Here is a 23,104-nt window from a genome sequence, read left to right on the forward strand (position 1 = left end):
TTTGAAAAGCTTGTGCTTTCCTCTGTCGATCAGCAGTGTTGCTCCCCAGAGTTTGACTGAGAGCTGGTAAAATAGGTTTTTCAATGCTGGATGTCGGGAGGTGCACCCTAAGGACATAATAGTAGAGTGAGTGAAGGCTTCCAAATCCAGCTCAAATGTTACACAACATGCACAAAATGGTATTAATCTCTGTGTACAAACACATGTAACCTGCATACTGAACCAAATACTCTGCTAGTAAGGCCTTTGGTAAAAAGACAGCATTATTGCTTTATAGGAGGCAGGCATGTGTACAAAACCTATTAACTATAGGGCATAATGATAAGATTTTTGCCAAGATAAAAAAAGCAATCTATTGTACATTTTTATCAATTCCTGTGTGTTTCAGAGTACTCAATGGAATATATCTCCCATAAATAGTGTGTCCTGAACATTATGGCATGACTATAACTGTTTGAATTGCCACGTGGCAGTCGGCTTATTTTTGTCTATATATACTTAAAGGAACACTAGAGTCACCAAAACAACTTTAGCTTAATTAAGTAGTTTTGGTGTATAGATTGTGCTCCTGCAGTCTCGGTGCTCTATTTTCTGCCATTTAGGAGTTAAATCACTTTGTCTGTGCACCATAGTGACATCTCCCTGCATGTGACTTGCACAGCCTTCCTAAATACTTTATGTGAAGAGTCATCTAATGTTTAAACTTTACTGAAAATTCCGTTTAATTTATAATTTTGTTTCTCTTGTTCTGTTAATAGCCTTTTAGACCTTGCAGGAGCCTCCTGTATGTAATTAAAGTTTAATTTACAGAGCTGGAGATTAAAACTTCTAAAGTAAGTTAACATCTGATTGAAAGTGAAACCATTTTTTTTTTCATGCAGACTGTGTCAATCACAGCCAGGGGAGGTGTGGATAAACCTGCATAAACAGAAACAAAAGTGATTTAATTCCTAAATGACAGTGGATTGAGCAATAAGACATCAGAGGCATGAGTTATACATCAAAAACTACTTAATTAAGCTAAAGTTGTTTTGGTTACTATAGTGTCCCTTTAAACCAAAACTTCCATACTGGATAACACGGCCAGATTCAGTGCTTCAATTGGGACACCACTGAGATGTGTATTTACGTGCACTCTCTTCCATTGATGGCAGGCTATTTCTATGAACCAGTGATAAGGGAGCAAATGAGAAGGTGTTTTTGTTGGAAACACTGCTCACAATGACTGAGTAGAAAAGGATATTGATATGCTGATTTCATATATTGCACTGACTTTAATATGGGGTTAATATGTTGGTAAAGTTTTTACTTTAATACATTTTCTATAACTTTGGAGCTGTGCTTATCACCTTTTTTATGCAAATGGACTTTTGATACATTTAAAGAAGGGATGATGGCGTATTTTTTATTAAAAACTAGCCTCCTGCAATTTACACAGGGTGTGTTCATATTGAAGCCTTAACCCCCGTGTTGTAGTTTAGTACATATAGAATGTCAGGCTATGTTTTAACATACAGTATGGCTGGGTTATACAACATGGGACAATGTGTAGGTTTTTTTTTTTTTTTAAATCTGCAATAGAGTAATACATATACAACTGTGAAATGTAATTTACATAGCCGTTCTATCAAGTGCAGGAATTCTTAAAACCTTTTTGCAATTTGCTGAGGTTGATGGCTAAAGCTATGAGAGGTCTGTTAAAGTACAAAACAAAGAACCCTGAATATCTTTGGAGGAATATTGTATAATTTTTTTGGTGTCCATAAGCTTGAGAAAAAGCTTATTTCAGGAGTGGAATATTGTTATATGGTTACTTTAAAACAACGAGCCCCTCCCTCCAAGTATGATCTGAACCAATTGTACAGCGCTGCAGAATTTGTTGGTGCTTTATAAACAATAATAAATTGCACAGAGTAAAATGTATAATGTGTGGCTCCATGACACTTTTTCAAATTGCTTTCTGGACCACATGAGCTGACATCAAAGAATAAAAAAACATCCCACAACGTTGAACCTTTTTCGTATGACAGGGTCTTACCTTTCATGGATCCTTAGTAGTGATTTAGCCTGGTGTTGGGTCTCTATGTTCCAATCATTGGCCTGAATAACATTTTTCAGAAAGACTTTGATGTTCAGGAGCTACAAGAGGACATTGGCATGATTACAAACAATATAATCTGTTACTGCTTAAAATGTGCCCTCTCCAAGCTCACCTCTTGTGTCACCTGGTAGTTCGTTTTCCACAGATCGTGAATTATTTTCTTGCACTCTGCCAATGTGGTTGCTGTAGGTGGGTGTGACGAAGAATGGTGGTCTAAAGGTGGGATCAGATAAGTACCAGGGATATAAGCAGACATTTTCTTTTGACTCTGAAGATGACTGTGTGGGGTGTGTCCTGTAGACACACGTGCATTTCCCTTCCTAAAAAAAAAAAAAGATTTAATGGGGAAATAAAGCATAACAATGTTATTGTGCTTCTGTACCTTCATTGATCAGATAGCCTTGGTAAACCCCAACCTAACTGCCCAGTAAACACTCCCACCACAAATGAATTTGTGTGTCCTTTTTCATTTTACAAAAAATGCAGATTTCAGTAGAAATTGGTGCATTTATAAGTTAACCAACCTTGTTACACCCCCTGGCTGTCAATTGAACGAAAGTCCTGTTCCTTCCTGGTTTAGTTAGCAAGACTCAAGAGGCAGACAATTGCTCAGGGCACCTGTCTGGCAAAGATTTCTCATTGAGCTGCATTGGGAAGTCTGATTGGACAGTCACAAAAAGTATGAGCTGGGGAACACAGAGAGGGCTTGGAAAAAGTTGCAAACGAGATCTACTACACTTTTTGCACACTTTTTTTAAGATATATCTTAAATGAAACAAAGGCATAATTGAATATATGCAAGTTTTAATAGGGGGTATGTATACTAAGTAGTGTTTGTTTTTATTTGGGCAGTGGAGAGTCCCTATAAGCAGAGAATCAAGATCTGGGTGTACAAGATGTGCAAGAATGTGTGTCCACAGCCCTCTATGTTTGAAGATATATTAATTCTGTCCTAGTTTCCTATGTTTTTATAATATTGTAGCTCATGTTCTGAAGAGCAGTACATGAAACCTTTCACATGTTCTATCTCAGGGGTAGGCAGCCTTCGGCACTCCAGAAGTTGTGGACTATATCCCCCATAATGCTCTTACACCCATAATGCTGGCAAAGCATCATGGGAGGTGAAGTCCAAAACATCTACAATGCCGAAGGTTGCCTATGCCTGTTTCTATGTTATACTTAAGCTGGTGTGTTTTTCTTATTTTCTTTAAGCTCAGATTTAGAATTTGGTCTTCATTTAACATGTCTCGAATAGTCTTCTCTTCTGGATTGCTTTCTATATTTCTCTGATCTGTTAAAACAAGACAATCGCCTGCAGAGCCTGGCTGAGAGTGATCAGTAGTGGTGCTGTGTGACGGAGAGTTGTGCCCTGCAATATATTAATGACTATTTTATTAATTAAACATACATGAGAAAAACAAAACATAAGATATCATCAACATAAAATAAACAAAGTATGAACATTTAATTTTTTTTGGTGGTAGCGTCCCTTTAGGCATCACACTTCTAGCACAAACTGCATGCATTGTCCCCAAAATGTTATAGAATATCTTTTTATATTTGGATCCGGTATTGTTTCCTTTAAATTAATTGATCATTGCTTATTTTATATAATATGCCTCAGTACTCTCTGTAAACCATGGTTTGCTCAAGATATACAGAACTATTCACTAAAGTGAGAATTCAAAGATAATTTCAAAATGAAGGCCAAAGTAGCCAAAATAAAAGCATAACTAACTGGGAGTATTTTTCTGCTTCAGCTATTTTTAGCCTCCAATTTGAAATAACCCTGTGTGTGTTATTACAGCTGTCTTCACATGTCTATTCCAGTGAACAGTTTGACAACTTACCTGGGGTTGTCTGGCCACAGTCTCAGAAGTTCCTGCAAAGGGCTTCGGATAGCACCATTGAGATAAGCCAGCTCATTGGCTGAAAGCTCTCAGCCAGAGAGTTAGAGACACTCCAGGCACCCAGACCACTTCTGCCCATTGGAGTGGTCTGGGTGCCAACTCCCACTACCCTTAACCCTGCAACTTTCATAAACTGCAATATTTACCTTGCAGGGTTAACTCCTCCTGTAGTGGCTGTCTACTAAACAGCCACTAGAGGGCACTTCCGCGTTTATGGCACAGATATTCTGTGCTATAGCGTCGCTGGACGTCCACACGTTATGTGAGGAACTCCAGTGTCGCTAAATTCCACATAGGAATTGAAAGCATTTTCAATGCTTTTCTATAGGGAGGTCTAATGCATGTGCGCGGTATTGCAGCGCATACGCATTATATCTCCCCCGCCGCTGGCCGCGCATGCGCAATAGGTCTCCCCCGCTGGATGACGTCGGCAGGGTTGGAGCGTGGTCGGACCCTGAACCAGCACCGAGGGACATCGGCGCTGGATACAGGTAAGTCACTGAAGGGGTTTTAACCCCTTCAGCAACGTGGGAGGGAGAGGGGACCTGCAGTGCCAGGAAAATGGATTGTTTTCCTGGCACTGCAGGTCTAGCCAGTGCAGAGAGTATCTGAGGTACAGGAGGAGGTGACTGGCGCATAGTGGACACCATGTACGTCATAGGCATGCGCACGGGGTGTGTGTGTGTGTGTGTGTATATATATATATATATATATATATATATATATATATATATATACGGCGTGTGTTTTTGTGCTTTAGGGTGCACACCCTTATACAATAGGCTGCGCACGCCTATGATGTACGTTGAAACTGTTCTTACCCTAGGAGGGTGCCCGGGCACTCCTGACATCTGGTTGTGTTGCTTGGATTGTTTTGCCATTTCCGAGAAATAACATTTACATTTGGTGGAAAATATGGCTGACAGAGAAGCACTGTATTGCCCTGTGCTTCTGATTGGACAACAGTAATCAGGATTCATAACCTTACTAAAGGTCTGCAGTTGCTAGGAGACTGGAGTAAAGATAGCCTTTATTATTTCAAATGCAAATAAACACAACAATGGCCCAGTAATTACCAGATTTTACTATTAACATGACGTAATTCATGACCCTATTGAGGCCAGGGAGGTTGCAATAGTAGAAAGACACATATTACATTTGCAGTGTTACGTCATGCACTCTGGGAGTGAAGTCCTCAACTTTTTTGTAGAAAAAACAAGAAAACAATAGAAAGCAAACAATACGGTTGTGCCCTTTCACAGCATAGAGTAGGGTTACCTATAAGTTAAAGGGACACTCCAGGCACCCAGACCACTTCTGCCCATTGGAGTGGTCTTGGTGCCATCTCCCACTACTCTTAACCCTGCAAGTGTAATTATTGCAGTTTTTTTTATAAACTGCAATAATTACATTGCAGGGTTAACTCCACCTCTAGTGGCTGTATACTGCCTTTAATTGTGTAAGGATCTCAGGGCTATGGGCAGTTTTATGTGTATTTTCTAGTTTACTAAAGGCAGCCTGCAACTCCAGTAGCTTACGGGATTTTGAACGCTGTTTGCAAGTGGCCCTTCTTTATGGCCTTATGGAAAATCCATACTGTCGACGTCTGGACTTCAGGGGACGTATTCTACTGGAAATAGGAAGTTAGTGACGCTACAACCTCAACTATTACTTTTATGTGGACATTCCTCTTTTCCAATACTTTGCCAACAATAACGATGGCAGACAGAACTGTCAACAACGGAATAGAGGTGTGACCTGTCAACTCCTACACATCATGTCAACCCTACAACAAAAGAGGATTGAAGATTCCACATTTTATAATTTCTCACAATTTTGTTCATACTTTATTTGTAAGTTTTTACTACTTTATTTAATAAATTTTGTTTTATATTTGGAATCCATCTTCCATTGTTGCTGCTTAAAGAAGGGTAGTTGCCCCCTTAAATGCACAGACACCTACACACTAGGAGCCAGGTATAGGGCACCACATCAGGTGAGAAGCCACTTTTTCTGTACTATTTGACATTGCACATTGGGATTGACCGCACTAGGGGTTCTCCTCTTCCCCTTGTTTTCTCTCTCTCTCTCTCTCTCTCTCTCTCATGTATGCATAAGGATCTCCAGACGCCTAGAGGACCGATTGGGTACTGTGTCACCATAAGCACACGCAGGCCATTGAGATCTGAGCCTATCCTATAGGGCTCTGTTACATGTGAGTGAGATCATATAGAATATTCCCTCACTGCACTTATTGAAAACGTTATCTGCACTATTTCTTGCATTTACATTTGTTTCAGATATATCGCTATGAGTTATGTTTTCCATACATATGTATGTTAACCCATATGGGTGAGTCAACAAATTTGTAAGCGCTTCACATGCACACCAGTGGTGTTTTTTATTATTAATTTCCAATACTGAGTGTGCACTTTATCTTTTCTCTGTGTACTATCCTGGTGGGTTACTAGCAAAGATCTGGGAGCACCCCATCTGTGGCTGATGTCTGCTGAGCGGAGCTTTGTTGTAACGTGACAGAGACCTACGCCATTGTAGGGTGGCGCTGGCAAGATCTTGGTATACAAAAAGTTGGGAGTCCTCCAACGTATATGACGTTTTGCCCCTCAGTGTGGCCAAAAGGGGCCCCTTGTCCTGGGAGGTGGTACAGCGCATGATAGATGTGGAAAGGTTGTGGGTAGTTTAAGTACTCCAGGAAGTCTGTAAGCCCCATCAATGCTGAATTTCTTGGCCATTTGGGGGATAACACAGTTGCCACCAGGCGGCAAAGATAATGAGGCAGTTCGTCCCCCGTGATTGTGGTGGGGACTCCCCTTATTTTAATGTGGTTACGCCTAAGGCGTAAGGGCTGAGAGTTGGGTGGTGTGTGTGAAATGAAGCCTTCATGTTATGTACCTCTGTATGCAGGTCCATCACATCCTCCTCTGTGGCCTTCACTCTGTGACTTGCTGGACTTCCATCCTTATCACTGACAGATCAGTCACCCCCAGCTTCTGGATATCATGCAGGAGGGTCTTAAGGACCTGTTTTGTAGCAAGATTGCATGTCAGGGCTTCCAGCTTGTTAGTTACCGTCAGGCTGTCACTGGGGGTTAGTGTCCCTCCACCCCCCGTCATCAGTTCTGGGGGTGCTCATGTTCTGCTCGGCCGCCATCTTGGGTGGAGACTGCCTCTGTAGCAGGGTGCCTACATATCTGGAGTCCATCACAGCTCTGGGTGCAGGCTTCTGCCCCGTGGTCTGTGTAGAAGCAGAGGTCAGTTGCTGGGGCCTAGGTGCAGGATTCGCGCCGAATGGTCCCAGTCAGGAATGGCCGGTGTTTTCTAGGCCCCACACTTGCGCCTCAGCTTTACCGCTTTCGGTGCCTGAAAGAAAGGCATCAACGTATACATGAGCTAGCAGCGAGGGTTAAGGCAGTCCATGCTGGATGGCCACTAAAACAGGTGATTTTTAGTAGATTAGCCCAGAGTCAGCGGGATCTGAAGGAAACGGCGTCCGCTCGGCTTTGCTGGCAATCTCCACCCCCCCCCCCCGCAGATGTTTTTATGCACAGAATTGACATTGGCAGCCTGGAACAGTCACATGTGCTGGGAGTGCAACCAGCCCTCAGCACACAATTAGCAATAACGCTGTATGTGCAGTGTTTCAAGCTGAAACACTGCACATAACTACTCCTACCACGACGAACACTTTAAATCAATAAAGTGGTCATGGTAGTTGGAGTAAGCCTTTAAAGTAAATGGTTTCTTCAGGTTTTGGCTTTGAGTGCTTAATTTGGGTAATAAGGAAAAGATTTGTTTAGTTTTTTGGGAGGGGTTTAATTTAGAGTTAGGGAAAGGGGTGTTCAGGGCATATGGAGTTTGAAGTTAGATGCAAAGTACCCTCCTGTGTCATCTGTAGTCCAGTCTGCCTTCTGTGATTGATACTAGAACTGCATGAACGGTTATACAGTATGCATCACTTAATGCTGCCCCTGCCCCACCTGCAAGGCACTTTCTATGTGAGAAGTTGTTGTTCACCCTCCTTTAGCAGATCTGATGATGTTTTTCACTTCTTGCCCAGCCTTACACACATACACTGGAGGAGTCAGTACAGCACTGTGTTGTACACCCTCTAAAACTGTTCCTACAATTCTGCTATCAAGCACATTGAGCTAACTGGACTACAGAGGCTCCTGGTACACATCCCTTAACCAGTTCGCTTAATGGGACACTCTGGTACCAATACAGCTTTAATGCATTGGAAAGGTGTTGGGCCTCATTAATATGGTATATTTTTTGCATGTTCAAATCTTTATAGTTGTTGCATAGCCATGCCACATCTGTACTGAATGACCTGAATTACACATCAGCCTGTATTAGAAAGTGAGGACACCCAGGGAGGCATAGAGTAATTAAAAGCAGCTCACTCAGTCCTTCCGGGGCAGAGACTGTGTGAATGATAAGCAAGTCCTTCTGGCACGAGGGGCCGTTGCTAAGGAAGGCGGCTTATAGTGCAGCATTATGCAAAACATTTACTTTTTTTTAATGCAAAACTATAAAGATTTGAGCATGCAAAAATAATGTAGCATTATGAGGTCAAATCGATCAAATGCATTATAGTTGTATTGTTGCCCAGAGGGTCCATTTAAGCTCCAACAAGGCACATTATAAGTGCAGAAAAGAGGTGACCTCGAGAGAATATGAACCTTTAGTCAGGTGCCTAATTGGAAATCCGGCCCTGAATGTCTCATATTCTTGGGCAAAGAGCACGAAAAAAGGGAAAGACAGACCTATGAGTTTAATCATTCTCAAACCTCCCTAATGCCATCAAACACCATATAAGCTTTGGAATGGGAATATTTGATGAAGTGTGGGTGAATGTTAACGGATTTGCAATGTGAGAAACCGGGAAAAAAATTAAATTAATATTTTATTTAAAAATATAAAGTGGAAATATTTCACCAATAATACAAATTATTAACCTAAATTTTACAATATATAGTTCACATTAATTATGTAATTAACGGTCCTATTTACACAGTATCTTAAAATGTACAGCAATTGGTAAAATTATGTCTTTGTTTGCACCTCCGCAGACAGAAAGACAGGAAAACTTTATTTTACAGTGAAAGAATAAACACTTTTATATTTTAATCAGCCACTCCAGGTTCATTTTTTATATGTTTAAATTGGTATATCCATCAAAAATAAAGGCTGTAAACAAAAAGCTCTTTACTAGAAACCATTTATTTAGGATGGAAGAGGTCACATTAAAAGAGACCCATCACCAGAACAACTAAAAACAAACAAAAAATACAGACACAGATCTTTGTATCAGTTCTGATGTGGTTTCTTTCTTTCAGTAATAAGTGTCATAGCAACAGCATAAAACAGGTAACCAATTAATAGATAGAACGTGCAGCTGATGGGTCTCACTGACAGCAATGCTGAAAAAAAGTAAAGCACAATTAAGTAAAAAAGTATCTGGTAGCTGGCTAGGAACCGCAGGCGAATGCGAGGCGTCTGTGACTCGTAGGATTGACGTGAAGTATTTGGACTTATCGTATGTGTAGGAAGACTTCTGATCAGAAGGTAACGGCAGAATTTGCCAAGAAAGTCCCTGCGTGCACACAACGCATCCATTCTGTCTGAAAACTAAGAAAATAGCAGTTGAGAAACAGTCAACAATTGTTCTGTAAGATACTGCAATACAATCAGCATTTTGATTTTAGACTTACACCCATTTATTGAGCATTTTCTGTTTTGTTTAGGTGCCGAGGTGAGAAATGCTGACTATAACTTGGTATTTTCTCTTAAATTATAAGTGTTGGGCAGACTTCGAGCCTGACCTGCTAAGCCTTGATCTTTCTCAATTTTCTATGTGGGTCCATAAAGCACACATACCCCTCCTCCATAGAGGGGATAGTACACCATCATAAAAGAAATACTAGGATAGATATTTGGGGCCCCCTTTTGAGAGTGGGGAATATGAAGATATTTGAATGCAACATCTAAAGTTTCTGTGTGTGTGCAGGTTTATTCTGGATGTTGTAACACTATTTCAAGCCGCCACCACCAGGCCTCACCTCACACACCCAGAAACTCAATTTTTCATTTCCCAGCAAACCCCAGGTACTGCCTGAAGATTGGAAGATATTGCACCTAATTTATTCTTACTTTCTTACCATATTATCATTTGTTACTAAAGCATTGTTACAATCTATACCTTTAGTTTGCCACTGTAATTTTCTGTGCATGCAGTTTTTTTTAAATAACATTGAATGTATTCCACCAATATTCCATGTACACATTGTTATATTTTAGGTGATGAATTTGGTTGGTAAACTTTTCAATGGTATACAACACAAGTTTACCCACCCCCTATCCTTTTCATTTGCTCCTCTTTGCTGTAATTACCTTCATATAAATGTTTCATCTCCATCTCAGTTCTTTAGGCCTTACCTCATTCACCCAGAATCAACAATACAGAATATCTCTCCATTTTTACTCAGCACTACCCGCCACCCAGTTTCCTATTAAATATATAGCATGCTCCTCCAGCTGTTTCATAGTCTCATCCAATTACCTCCTCATTCCTTTTATAATTTACCAATAACTGCAACTCTCTTACCTTCTTTTAGCCATCACTTCCAAATTCCCCCTGCTACCTCTTGTCTCAAATCCCCATTCTATTGTTTAGATTGTAAGCTCGCGGGCTATCTAGCTAAGCACTTTGTATAAAAGAGCTTCAATGGTTAGATCTCAGCTTAAATGGCAGGGCCCTCTCTACCTTTTGTATAAGTTTGTATATAGTTTACGTTCTCCGCTAATTGCTCAGCGCTGCAAAATATGTTGGCGCTTTAGTACTGCCAGTTATAAATAAAATACATTTAGGCCTTACCTTTATTCCAGCCCCACACCTGTCTCCTCATAGCTAGCCCCATGTCCCTTGTTAAGATTATCAAATGTGACTCTCTCCATAGGAAAGCATTGGGAGAGTATGGAGAGCATTCATCGCCTACATGCAATGTAGTTGTTCTAGTGACTATAGTGTCCCTCTAAGCATTTTATACCAAGTCAAAACAGCTCTTTATGATGCATAGAATAGGCAGAGATTTACGCTGAACACAGGGGAACCTACTAAAAGATATGATGGTCTTGGCCCAAAGTAAGTTTTTGGGGAATAAGAGTTCTCCTTTCCAGAATTTATACAGACCAAATGACAGACTCTTGTGTTTTTTCCTGTTGAGAACAATGTCATCAATCGAGGAAATTAAATAGACATACCCTTGCTCCCAACAGGGCTCTGGCTGCTTCTTGGTTTGGTTGATGCTTCCTTCCCCTCCCACAGCCATTGTAATTAACAAAGATAAAATGATGGATAAACTTAAAGCACTGGTGCATCACACCTTTACAGCATATCAAAAAGCCCGGGATTTATTGGTGGAGTTCATGGAGATGATGGACAGGCTACAGTTTCTAAACCCAAAATGGCTTCTCTTACTGTGAGATATATGTATCCATATGGTTACACACAACTTTTTTTTATATTCCACTCTGTGATAACATGATGTGTCTAACTGTGCCCTAAAGGAATACATTGTGTATCCAAACAAAGACAGACAAATAATCCCGGAAACATCTTACCATTTGATTTAAAAAACCTGACAGCTTGAACAGGAGACGAACCATGGTAGCATTCTCATAGCTACGGATAGGCTGTAAATCTGGGTCACCGTGATACTCAATGTCAAACCTGCGCAATCCATTAACAATCTAAAAACAGGAAACATTAGTTATACAAATAACCAAATTAATTGCTCAGAGCAGAGAAATTTTACAATGATCTTTTAAAATAAGTAATTCAATCAACTGGTAACTGTGAATAATTGACAAAGGAATAAAAATATGTAGGCCAAATGGCCAACATTTCAAAATTTGCTATTTTAGCCTAAAATTTTGATTTTTTTTCCCACCACTGCTGGTTTAGTAGATCAACACCAATGTGTATATATTAGGTGTTTATCTGAAAAATAAAGAACCTTGAACAGCGTTATGCTGTAAAGCAATATTTGCAATTCAAATGGCATCCGTTTGCTTAGTTATATAATTTGTTAATATGTACAATACATCAAATATTAGAGATAATGCTGTAAAGTGAATACATAATATAAATACAATATCATATAAACAAGATATAAAAGTGATTGCAGCGGAGTGCAGTGGAAGAAAGTTATACATTAAGCTTTCCCTTGCGGCTGCAACCATCTTCTTCCTGGAAACCTTTTGCAATAACTGCTGCTATATCTTCCAGGAGCAGTGTGACTGAGGTTCCCAAGAGAACTCTGGAGTCTCCATAGATCACATCTCGCAATGAGTGAGAAAATGCCTGAATCCCACTGCCATTTTTAGTGAAGGTTGCTAGGATTTGACAAATGTTCACAGTAAAACTCTGCCTTATGTCAATATCAGGCCTGCGCATAAGAAAAGTAGACCCTACTTTGTCTTATAAGATCTTTGAATTGTATTGGAATTTGAATAAAATTCCAGCTTGGTCTGTAGGAGTTTATATGCATACAGTCTTCGCCACCACTGTCTCAAGATTCGAACTGGATGGTTTTGGAGCATTTAACACATGTCCATATGACAATAAAGAAATTGCAAATAAATAACCGGGTCAATGTGACACCGTCAACTTAATGATTAACGTAATTGTATTTGGGTTATTCTGATTACGGTAATGATATTTTTTGTCTTACCTGGTACCTGCCCCGTGAGGTTAGGGTCAATCCCTCTGGTGTCTCCATACACTCAGGCTGCAGATTCCTCCCGTTTACATATTGCAAGCTTCCAAAGCTCACGGAGAGCTGGTTCAGTTGAGAAGAGTTCAGCTGAGAGCAGAGGGCACAGGGTTAATAAATAGCAAGCACCTCTACAACATTCCAAAGATTACCATTATGGTCAATGTGGGTTCTGTATCTACTGTACCAACTCCCAAAGCATTTCTCCTCCATCACACCACTATGCCGACACTGGCATATAAAAGATCAGTAATCCTGCATCTCCTCAATGTCGCAAAGGTAATCATCTCCATATACTGGAGACAACCACATACATACCTCATTAAGCGATGGGTTGGGGAAATGGAAGACACAAGAAAATTCGAAGACCTAAAGGCTTTAAATTTTAGAAATTTCAGCAATTGACAACTTTTGGTAAGAATGGACATCTTCACTTAGAACCCTACTTTGATGACGTTAAAACAAGGTCATTTGACAAAAATCTGAATCCTTTCTTGAAGAATTGATTTCCCAGCCAAGATTACCGGAAGCACCCTGGTGTTGTGTGTTATGGAGGATGGCAATATACCAAACGTTGGAAGTGGCACCTATTTCACAAATATTCACATACACATTTCCTAAATACTTTGGTTTTTGTGTGAAATCCTATTTTTATTGAAATCAATTTTGGAAACTGTGTTCCCTAGCAGGGGATGTAGTATATACTCGCCGAACAGTATATGAAACAGTAATGGTATAAGCAACGATAGTGACCGGCGCAGAGGCGAATTATGTGTTATATCTGTTGTTACTGCGTTCAACAAGGTAAACAGGTTTCCCACTCAGGGGAAATATCGTATACGGTGCAGTGAGTTTAGGACATGGTTTCAGCTTTTGTGTTGAATCTTCTGTTATTGAGCATTGAACAGTTTTCTCACGCAGGGGAGGTAATGCATGTTTAGCAAGCAGTATAGGGTGCATTATTGGTATAGCTTTGGTACATCGGTTTTTGCCTGTGCAGAGGCATAGTATATTCTATAAGACTTTATATGCGTTTTCTTGCAGTAGAGCTGATCCTGTATTATTTTTGGACGTGGGTGATGATTTTGTCCCAGTCTGCCTCTGAGTGTTTCATCAAGGTCTTCGTCCCATTGACTGATGCAGGGTGGTGCCAAGAGGTATCGGTTTGTCACCAGTGAAGCGTAAATCAGGGAGATGGCTTTTGGTGGCATCGCTTCCTGTAGGCAGAGCGATTCAAAATCTGTTTGGTCTCGAAGTAGGTTGTGCTTTTGTGGGATTGATCTGGCGTAGCGCGATATTTGTTCGCTCGTCATTGTGTGTAGGAATATGTGTGGTTGTTCTGGGAAAAGGTCGGCGACCGCGAACAGAGGGACTATCACGTCTGTCATGCGGAGTAGTGATTTATGCTTCGTCAGAGAGGGCCTTGGTCTCCCGCCAGGAAACTTGCGTTGCCTCTCAAAGGGAGCATGGGGCCAGGGTTTGTCGTGAGGTAGATATTTTTCCTCCAACAAAAGAATGCAGGTAAGCAGTGTTTCCCTATCATAATAAGTCATCTAACAGGAAGTCCCACAGAAAGATCCTTTTCAAGACAGGTGTTACGATTTCACTTGAAAAAGAAAAGAAGCAGCCGGTCTGGAAGCAGCAGAAAAGCCATCTTTTCCAAAAATAAGTGGCATTTTGAGTAGAGGCCTCCACTCCATCTTCCATAAGGAGTCGTCTACTCTGTTAAAGCTCTCAAGCTATTTTTTTGGAGGGTCCCCTTTAAAGTCCCTTATTTCCTGGAGCAAGTGGACAACCAGTTTGGTCCTACACGATTGGGAAACATGGATATCTACCTTTTGATCTTGAATACTAAAGGAATGACGTTGAGAAGTGTTTTTTTTTATCATCTTTCCTACTGAGTGCAAGTGGCCTAGGAGTCTTTATGGGAAAGAGTGTGGTTTATTCATCCTGTTATCTATGCATCAGTTGGCACAGGCTTTCATCCAAGCCAATGTATCTAGGGCCCTAATATTGTATAGCGCTACACTGGAATACAGGCCTAAGAAAGAAGGAAAAAACAATCTTCAATCTAAGGTAGCAGGAGGTACTCCAGCTACCACAAATTCCATATCCATAGTTCAGGATTAGTCTGCAGCCTAGCAGATGGAATTGGTGCAGGGCATAGGAATATCCTTGGAAACCTCATAAAATAAGCATTGTTGCCAAAGGAAAGGAACATATTTGGCCAAGTTATCCATCTGCTGGGATAGCAGTCAGGCAACCTTTAGCATCATCTAGTATACATATGAAGAAAGATCAGTTGCAGATACAAGACAAAAATAGAGAAGGAGATTGGAAGCAAGGGGATGCACTCACATATGGGTTAACCCTTTGGAGTCTACAGCAGTAGTAAAAAAGAGGAGAAAGAGAGGGTACGTGCCCCTAAGTATAAAATATAGCTTTTAATAGTATGGTTAAAATAAATGGTGTACTAGCTATAGATATAAAAGGAGAAAATAATGATTATCACTATATATACAAAATAAACCATAAAGGTAAACAATCCTAAAGGGAAAACAAACTCACACTGAATATGACTACAATCTAGGTCTAGATAAGGAGGTCCTGTTCAAAAGTTTTCAGGATCCTTCTCCTAGTTGTGTGCAAAAACCATGTGGTTAATACAATAAAGTTGTAAGATAATAGAACTGGACAAATAAAGGTATATAAGGTGCATACAATGATGATTAGATCAATAAACCATGCTTTGATAACACAGAGGTACCTGCATCTAATACATATGTAACAGTGGATTGCCAAAAAGAAACATTTGGTTAAAAAAAATATGTCTGCACAAATGAATATCCACATTCACAGTGCTTTTTGGTCAGAAGGAAGCACTGGAGTGTGTTTAAGTAGTGCAAGAAAAATATATTGTGCACTAATTAAAAATAAACTCCTACTGCAGAACCGGGGAGTAATGCCTAATTAGATTAGGTATACGGTCCAAATGAACCCCCACTATTATAGACGGAGTTGGGCTCGGGATCACACGGTCAGTGCAGAAATAAGTTTTGGTCTTTAGCACCAACCAATGTTATGCTCATCTGAGGATCCCCTAAGAGCCCCTAGCCTCTGACGCGCGCGTTTCGCCCACAGCTCATCAGAGGGGAACTGATGTGTGGGGAAAAAAACGATAAAGGTAAGTGAGCAGTTCTTATTGGTTAGTTTGAAATTAGTCATTCGATTTTTGACCAATCCGGATGGGGCTGGGGTATGACGTAACTCGGTGTAGCGAGTACACCCGAGCCCTGATATTGAAATCGTTTAACCCCTTAAGGGTTTGGTATCAAAATAATAAAATTGAAATTACAAAAAGAAAATCTTCATTGTGGTTTTATTACAGCCCTATTGATGTGCATAATCTTAGGGGCTGTGCTAACTGTAAATCATTTGGAATAAATAGGAGTATAGGTTTAGTTTTATTCTCGCAGTGATAGAAGGATATAGACACAGTGGCGTCTCCAGGATTCATACTTAGGGGAGGCATATAAGGAGCCAGGGACAAAATAATGGGGGCACATACATACACACACAGAGGGCTCGACAAATTCCAGGCGCCATGACGACTAGACATTTCACCCTGGCGCCTGGCATTTGTCAGCCCTTTGCTAAGCCGCGCAGGAAACAGAGCCGGCCGCCGCAGGGAGCATGGAGATGGTGCGTGAGGGAGCAGTAACCTTCCTGAAGTTCCTCTCTGCTCCCTTGTGCGTTGTTTATTAACATGATGTCACTCCGCCCCCAGCACCACTTCAGAGAGCGCGCAGAGGAGCAGAGAGAAACTGCAGGAAGACTGGGAGTAGACACACTGGACGCCAGGGAAAGATCCACTCAGCTCTCCCGAAGGCTGAGTGGATTTAAATTGAAACAAATATATAAATTGTGATTGTGTGAGAAAATGTGTGCGCTGGAATGGCCTGTAAAGTGTGTGTGTGTGCATTTAGGGGATGCATTGTGAGTATATGTGTATTGGGGTTGCACTGTGTGCTTATTAAGGAGTTGTAGTTGTATATATATGTATATATGACCACTGTAGTGCCAGGAAAACAAACTTGTTTTCCTGGCACTATAGGGTCTTTAGAATTCTGAATTCAGAATTCTTGGGCAGTCTTTCTCAGCCGATCGGAAAAGAATCCAGGAGTAGTGTGCCCATCAGGCAAAGTCTTTCAGATGATAATGGGAGGCATTTCCCAAATAGGGGCTATAGCATATCGCAATTATAACTTATTTATTGGGATGTAAATTCTAACATTATTATTTGGAGTCTGTATGTTTCTTCTCCCACCCTTGGTTTTTGCTTGGGTATTACCCATTGCTGTGCTGCCATTGATATGGCCAGGAAAACCGAAAATATGTTCATACTTACCGTAATTTTTATTTCCTGGTCATAGACCCTGGCAGCACAAAGATCCCACCCTGGGATATTGCTAAAAACAAGACTGAAGAAGGGAAGGGTAGGAGGGGGTATTTATACCGTTATTTTTAATAGATTCCTGTCTTATTGGGTATGGGGAGGAGCTACCCATTGTTGTGCTGCCATGGCCTATGACCAGGAAAGGAAAATATCGGTAAATATGAACAAATTTTCCGATATATTATATATATATTATATATATACACATATACATATATATATATATATATATATATATATACACATACATACATGCAAATACACGCACATATACATATATATAGATATTATTTTGTCAAAAAGCTGCTCACCCTAAAGATCTGACAAAGGTAATCCAAGGCTTTCTCCAAATGCTCGTCCGTCTTCCGAATACTGTCAAATCCAACTTCATCTATATCATTTCCAGAGTAAGAGTTATTCTGTTCTGTAGAGTTCATTCCAAACCAAGACAAGAAGGACTGATTGCCTAAAGCATCCGGAGAATTGTCAGAGAGCGATTTAGCAGATTGCTTTGCTTGTACTATCATATGAGCAAGTCGCAAAACCTAAAGGGAAGAAAATCATGGTAAACAAAAAACACAAAAAAAATAAAACAAAAAAGCAGGACACTAGATTCAGGAAAACTAACATGGGGCTTTATTAGGCCTGTTTAACCCAATCACATGATGTCATCCACACTCACCAGATTACGTGCATCAGTACCAAACATCTGTACATATTGGTGTTCCTGCCCTTCCAAGCTGTATACATGGTTCTTCACTTTCAATGAGGCATCTGTAATTGGCGGTTGCCAGGAAGATAAGAAGCTTCCACCGAGGTTTGGAGACATAAGGAGCCGGTGCTGCCGATGGTGAATGACAGGTTCTGGCTCCAAAAATAGTTGTTCCCCTAAAGAATAAGCAAAATAGACAATGCCATCTAGAAACAAAATGTTCAGCCTTTCTTACACCTATAAACAAACAGTTGTCAAACATTGCTCACCTCTCTGAATCATTTCTGGGAGGTTGGGTTGAGAAAACACTTTCGCAACCCTGAAGACCATCAGGGCATTCTTTGGGCTACCAAGATCAGTGCGGAGAGCTCGGTTCAGAAAGCGAAGGAAGAGCTTTGTGTATATAAGCAGGTTTTCCTGCACAAAAGGTGTCCTATGTATGTGACAGGAGATATGAGTAAAGATTTTAATTAAACCATGACCACACTTTTTCGGTAAGAAACAGTCAAACAGTCCTCAGGGGTGGGCTGAAGAGTTCCTGCTCACTGCTTCTAATACAATCATAAGGACACACATTAAATATAGATGTTTATATCGGTTTAAAAAAAAAAATCTCAATTTTCCAAAGGACCAGGTATACAATGTTCTAGCTCTCATTTAGGACAGATACCAAAAATAGAATGAGTTAATAAGAACCAGTCATGATTTAAAGATCAGTGTTCTTCACAGTTGCATTCCATCAGCATCACGTAAAGAGGGATGCCAGTGTGCAGAGCAAAAGGAGTTTGCACAAATGTGTCACTGGCTGTGTCCAAATGGGTCAGTTCCGCACAAATAATAGGCAGGTTAGTATGCCATGAATGCATGCTAGGATGCCTGCCAATTACACTGGTCAACGCACTGAGGGCAGAACACGCAGTGCCCAAAGTATAATGAAAGTTCATCTAATGATATGCTCACGATATGCTTTTTGGGGACAGTTCCTCGGTATTTCCAAAAATGGGACACCAGAGGGGAAAAAAAGTCAGGATGGAAATACAGGTTCCTAAAATAGGGACTGTCACACAGAAATCAGGACTGTTGGGAGACCTGGAGTTGGTTTCTTTTGATGTGGTCTACTCACCATTTTTCAGGTACACAGCGATTCTGTGGTTCACTGATAAAAGGGGTGGATCTCTCTGGGACATATCTCCAAGGCTGCAAATAACTTAGCCACATCTCCAACACCTGCAGGAAGAATGGACAGTTAGAATAATGATAATGTGTCCGTTGTCAAAGGAATAAATACAACCAAAAACATATGATTAAAATGATAAATAAAAGTACTTACTGCTCTAAAAGAGGCATCAAGGGGCCAGTGACCAAAGCAATGCTGCAGGAAGATGTACAGTTTCTGCTGAACGAATCTTGGTATAACCACCCTGACAAAAGGAGACAACAGGTGGCACAGTGAGGTAAGCATAGAACATTGCATATGTGTTAAATATGTTCTCTAGGATGAGAACTGTTGCCTATCTAAGGAGAACTATCACTTCTCTGGAAATTACACAATTTAAACTTTTTATTGTGGTGCTCGGTTTCTTGTTTTTAGTAAATATAAAGAATGTACTAAATTACATAATCAATTCACTGCAGGCACAGCCAGAGTAGGGATCGGACGATATTCTGTATTTTCGGCAATATCGGTATCGGTCTATAGAGTTACCGATATTACATACCGAGACCGCCGGGCCCATCCTGGAGGGCCTGTAGCAAGTTCTTACTTACCTTCCCAGCAGCTCCCTTCAGCTCCCGTCTAAATCTTGCGAGTCCCACAGCCGTCAGAGCATTGCCACGGGTTACCATGGCAATGCTCCGCGGCACGCAGGCCGTGAGATTTACACAGGGGAACTGAAGGCAGATGCTAGGAAGGTAAGTAAGAGCTTGCTGCGGGCCCTGACTGCACAGTCTATGCCACTGAACCACCAGGGAATGCCATATCCCCCCTCCCTGGCCAAGTAAGAAGCAGAGAGGGGGGGTGTCAAGATTTTTATTTTTTAGAAATATTATATAGATATATCCACATTTCCCCCCACCCCCATTTTACACAAATTCAATACCTACAGAAACACTACACAAACACACTGCATTCATTACATACACACACTACACAAAAACGCTGCATTCACTATACACAATGCATTCACTTTACGCACACACTACAAACACACTCTGCATTCATTAGATACACACTACACAAATACACACTGCATCCACTACACAAACACACACAGCTCCCCTGTCTAAACGCACTGCATCCACTACATGTGGCATGTATATTTTGTACATTTACCTTTAGAAAAAGTTTATTTTTTCAAAATGATAAATGTACAGAATATCGGTACATTATCAGCTATCGGCCTGAACGTTCACAGATTATCGGCTCTAAAAAAATCAATATCGGTCGATCCCTAAGCCACGGTACACATTACAAATCAGGAGAAAGAGGGACTTTTTTCAACGTCTCCTCTTCTCTATATGCTTTCCTCTATGTTGACTGCTGTGGATTTGTGAATTTATTTTTCATATTTCACTAATACATATTTGGTAAATATAGGGAATATACATATTAAAAATTCTAGAATGTGACTGTTCCTTTTTTATATAATTTCTTGCAAAATGTATTCCCTATTATATACTTTATACTGGAGTATTATTTCACACTGCTGATGCCAACATAAATCACCTTTTTAACTCCTCCAGGGGACTTGCCGTGTGTGAGTGAGCAGAAAGAGACATTATCTCTGGCCTGAGACTATTGGCAAACATATGTAGATGTTTCACGAAGAGCCTGACCAGCAGAACATGTTCCTCCGTGGGCTGGAAAGATTCCTGCAGCCAGAAACATAAGTGAAAGGGTTAAATTATTTGTCAGAAAGCCAACTATAGAATCCTGCAAACTAAGAGCAGGCCCTGGAAAATATGCAAATTAAAACTGACTGCAGTAAACAGAGCAGGAAGGGGAGTCCCAGCAGATGATAAAAGCATAGGAAGAATAGGAAGCAGATTACTGATAATCATAAACTGGATATAAGACCACATTCACTCTCTTAGGGTGTAATGCTGCCCAGAAAAAATTAAAAACTCCAAAGGAATGTACAAAATTAGTTTGTTTTGAGAAACAAAATATACATAGTATAGTATATGTCCTAGCCTGCAGGTTTCCCTGTGATATTTAGGTGCTGTTTCCCGATAAACTACAACTTGTGTAATATTTCCCCAAAGAGACCTAGCATCATTACGGTGCTGTCCCCAAAAGAGAACAAGTTCCAATAGTTTTATTGAATACCACCCCCTTCCAAAAAAGAATTGACAAGCTTAATTGTCAGGCTTGCATAGGATTATTGATCACAAAATAAAATGTTAATTATCGTCAAATACCTGGTTTGAAAAACAAACACACAGTTGGCTGGTAAAGTGCCTTTTATAGTCAATACCATCTCACATCTACACAAAGCCAAACTAATACCAAATTATTGGTTCAGTCGTACTGCGTTTTTTTTTTGCAGCCACTCAACGCCAAAGTGACACTCTAATATCCAATAATTCTTAATATTGCAGTGGTGGGAAGTCTCTCAAATCCCACCTATCCACTTTGACAGGATGAAAAGATGCACCTCTAAATATCTTTTAAAGGAACACTATAGTCACCTAAACAACTTTAGCTTAATGAAGCAGTTTTGGTGTATGGATCATGAGTCTTAAGTTTCACTACTCAATTCACTGCCATTTACAAGTTAAATCACTTTTGTTTCTGTCCATGCAGCCATAGTCACACCTCCCCGGCTGTGACTCACACAGCCTGGATGAAAAAAAAAATGGTTTCACATTCAATCAGATGTAACTTACTTTGAAAGTGTTTCTCTCCCAAAATTGAACTTTAATCACACACAGGAGGCTCTTGCATGGTCTAGCAAGCTACTAACAGTGCACTGGATAAGAATTTTTAAATTAAACATAATTTGCAATAAAGGAAGCATAAACATTAAATGACTCTTTACAAGAAGTGTTAAAGAAGGCTGTGCAAGTCACGTGCAGGGAGGTGTGACTATGGTGCATAAAAAAGTGATTTAACTCCTAAACTGCAGAGAATTGAGCAGTGAGACTGCAGGTGCATGCTATATACACCAGAATGGCTTCATTAAGCTAAAGTTGTTTTGATGACTATAGTGTCCTTTTAACCTATACATTTGCTGGATGTTTTGCAAGCACAACATAAAGATTAAATGCACGTTGGTCCAGTAGTGACTTTATTGTCCATACATTTGGGGAGTGACCGTTCCACATTAAAATAGTGTAACTTAACATTTAAATTTTGATATTTTGACTATTGTCAAATATTTTTTACCTTGTGTTTTTTTCCTTAGAGTGAATGTATCTTTTCCAAAAGATTAACAAAATAAATAAAAATACATATTAGCAGACTCTCCAGCCAGAGCAGATTAGCTGCAGCCATCCAGAGGTTCAGCCAGTCACATAGCCATTAGGGTTATGCAACACCTCTAGAATCTGAGTCAGCAATGAGGAAAGAATGTATTCGTACAAGCTGCAGTGAATCAGCAGTATGAGCAGAGCATGTGTACCATAAGCAATGTTTTTGAGACAAGGCATCAGTGGTAATTTAAAAAAGCAACAAATAGTCTGGTTAGGCAGCCCATGAGATCTAATAGCCAGAAGATTTGTCGTCTGTGTGCAAGAGTTGCAAGGTAAGTAAAGATGGAGGTGAAAAAAGAAGCACCCCCTCAGTTTAGCAATGTTTAAAAGCACAAGTGTGTTCCACAAAGCTGGAAGTACTTCGTATGAATGGTAGATGCCGGGCATTGCAGGACAAATGAACTGAGAGCTGGACACACTGAGTCTGTTGTGGAGAGCTTCCAGCTGATAGGCACACAGGACCCAACAGGGGGACAGACAAAAAAAATAGAAGATAGGGGGTGAGGGAAAATAATTGATTGGGCAATCCAAATACAAACATTTACAGATACCAACATAAAATATAATTCCCCACCCAAGAACCCTTAAAGGGATACTGGAGTATGCCGAGTGGCTGCATCTCACCTAATTTTTAATCATGATGTAAATACAACAA

The 23,104-nt window shown here is 40.4% G+C and overlaps 1 protein-coding gene across 2 annotated transcripts in view; it reads right to left on the bottom strand.

The window, feature by feature from the left end:
- Nucleotides 1-8,962: 8,962 nt before the first annotated feature.
- Nucleotides 8,963-23,104, bottom strand: part of SMPD4 (sphingomyelin phosphodiesterase 4) — a 32,884-nt gene continuing 18,742 nt past the window's right edge. The window contains exons 10-19 of one of the 2 annotated variants that reach the window (XM_063454512.1): nucleotides 22,810-22,893; nucleotides 20,702-20,847; nucleotides 19,307-19,397; nucleotides 19,100-19,203; nucleotides 18,246-18,409; nucleotides 17,947-18,152; nucleotides 17,576-17,809; nucleotides 12,767-12,898; nucleotides 11,655-11,783; nucleotides 8,963-9,662 (exon numbers count right to left, since the gene is read on the bottom strand). In XM_063454512.1, the coding sequence (XP_063310582.1) occupies nucleotides 9,342-9,662; nucleotides 11,655-11,783; nucleotides 12,767-12,898; nucleotides 17,576-17,809; nucleotides 17,947-18,152; nucleotides 18,246-18,409; nucleotides 19,100-19,203; nucleotides 19,307-19,397; nucleotides 20,702-20,847; nucleotides 22,810-22,893 (1,611 nt within the window). In that variant the 3' untranslated portion in view covers nucleotides 8,963-9,341. The remainder of the gene's footprint in view (nucleotides 9,663-11,654; nucleotides 11,784-12,766; nucleotides 12,899-17,575; nucleotides 17,810-17,946; nucleotides 18,153-18,245; nucleotides 18,410-19,099; nucleotides 19,204-19,306; nucleotides 19,398-20,701; nucleotides 20,848-22,809; nucleotides 22,894-23,104) is intronic. The other variant, XM_063454513.1, reaches the window with a different exon arrangement.

This window comes from Pelobates fuscus, chromosome 5, assembly GCF_036172605.1.
Source record: "Pelobates fuscus isolate aPelFus1 chromosome 5, aPelFus1.pri, whole genome shotgun sequence".
NCBI classification, from domain to species: Eukaryota; Metazoa; Chordata; class Amphibia; order Anura; family Pelobatidae; genus Pelobates; species Pelobates fuscus.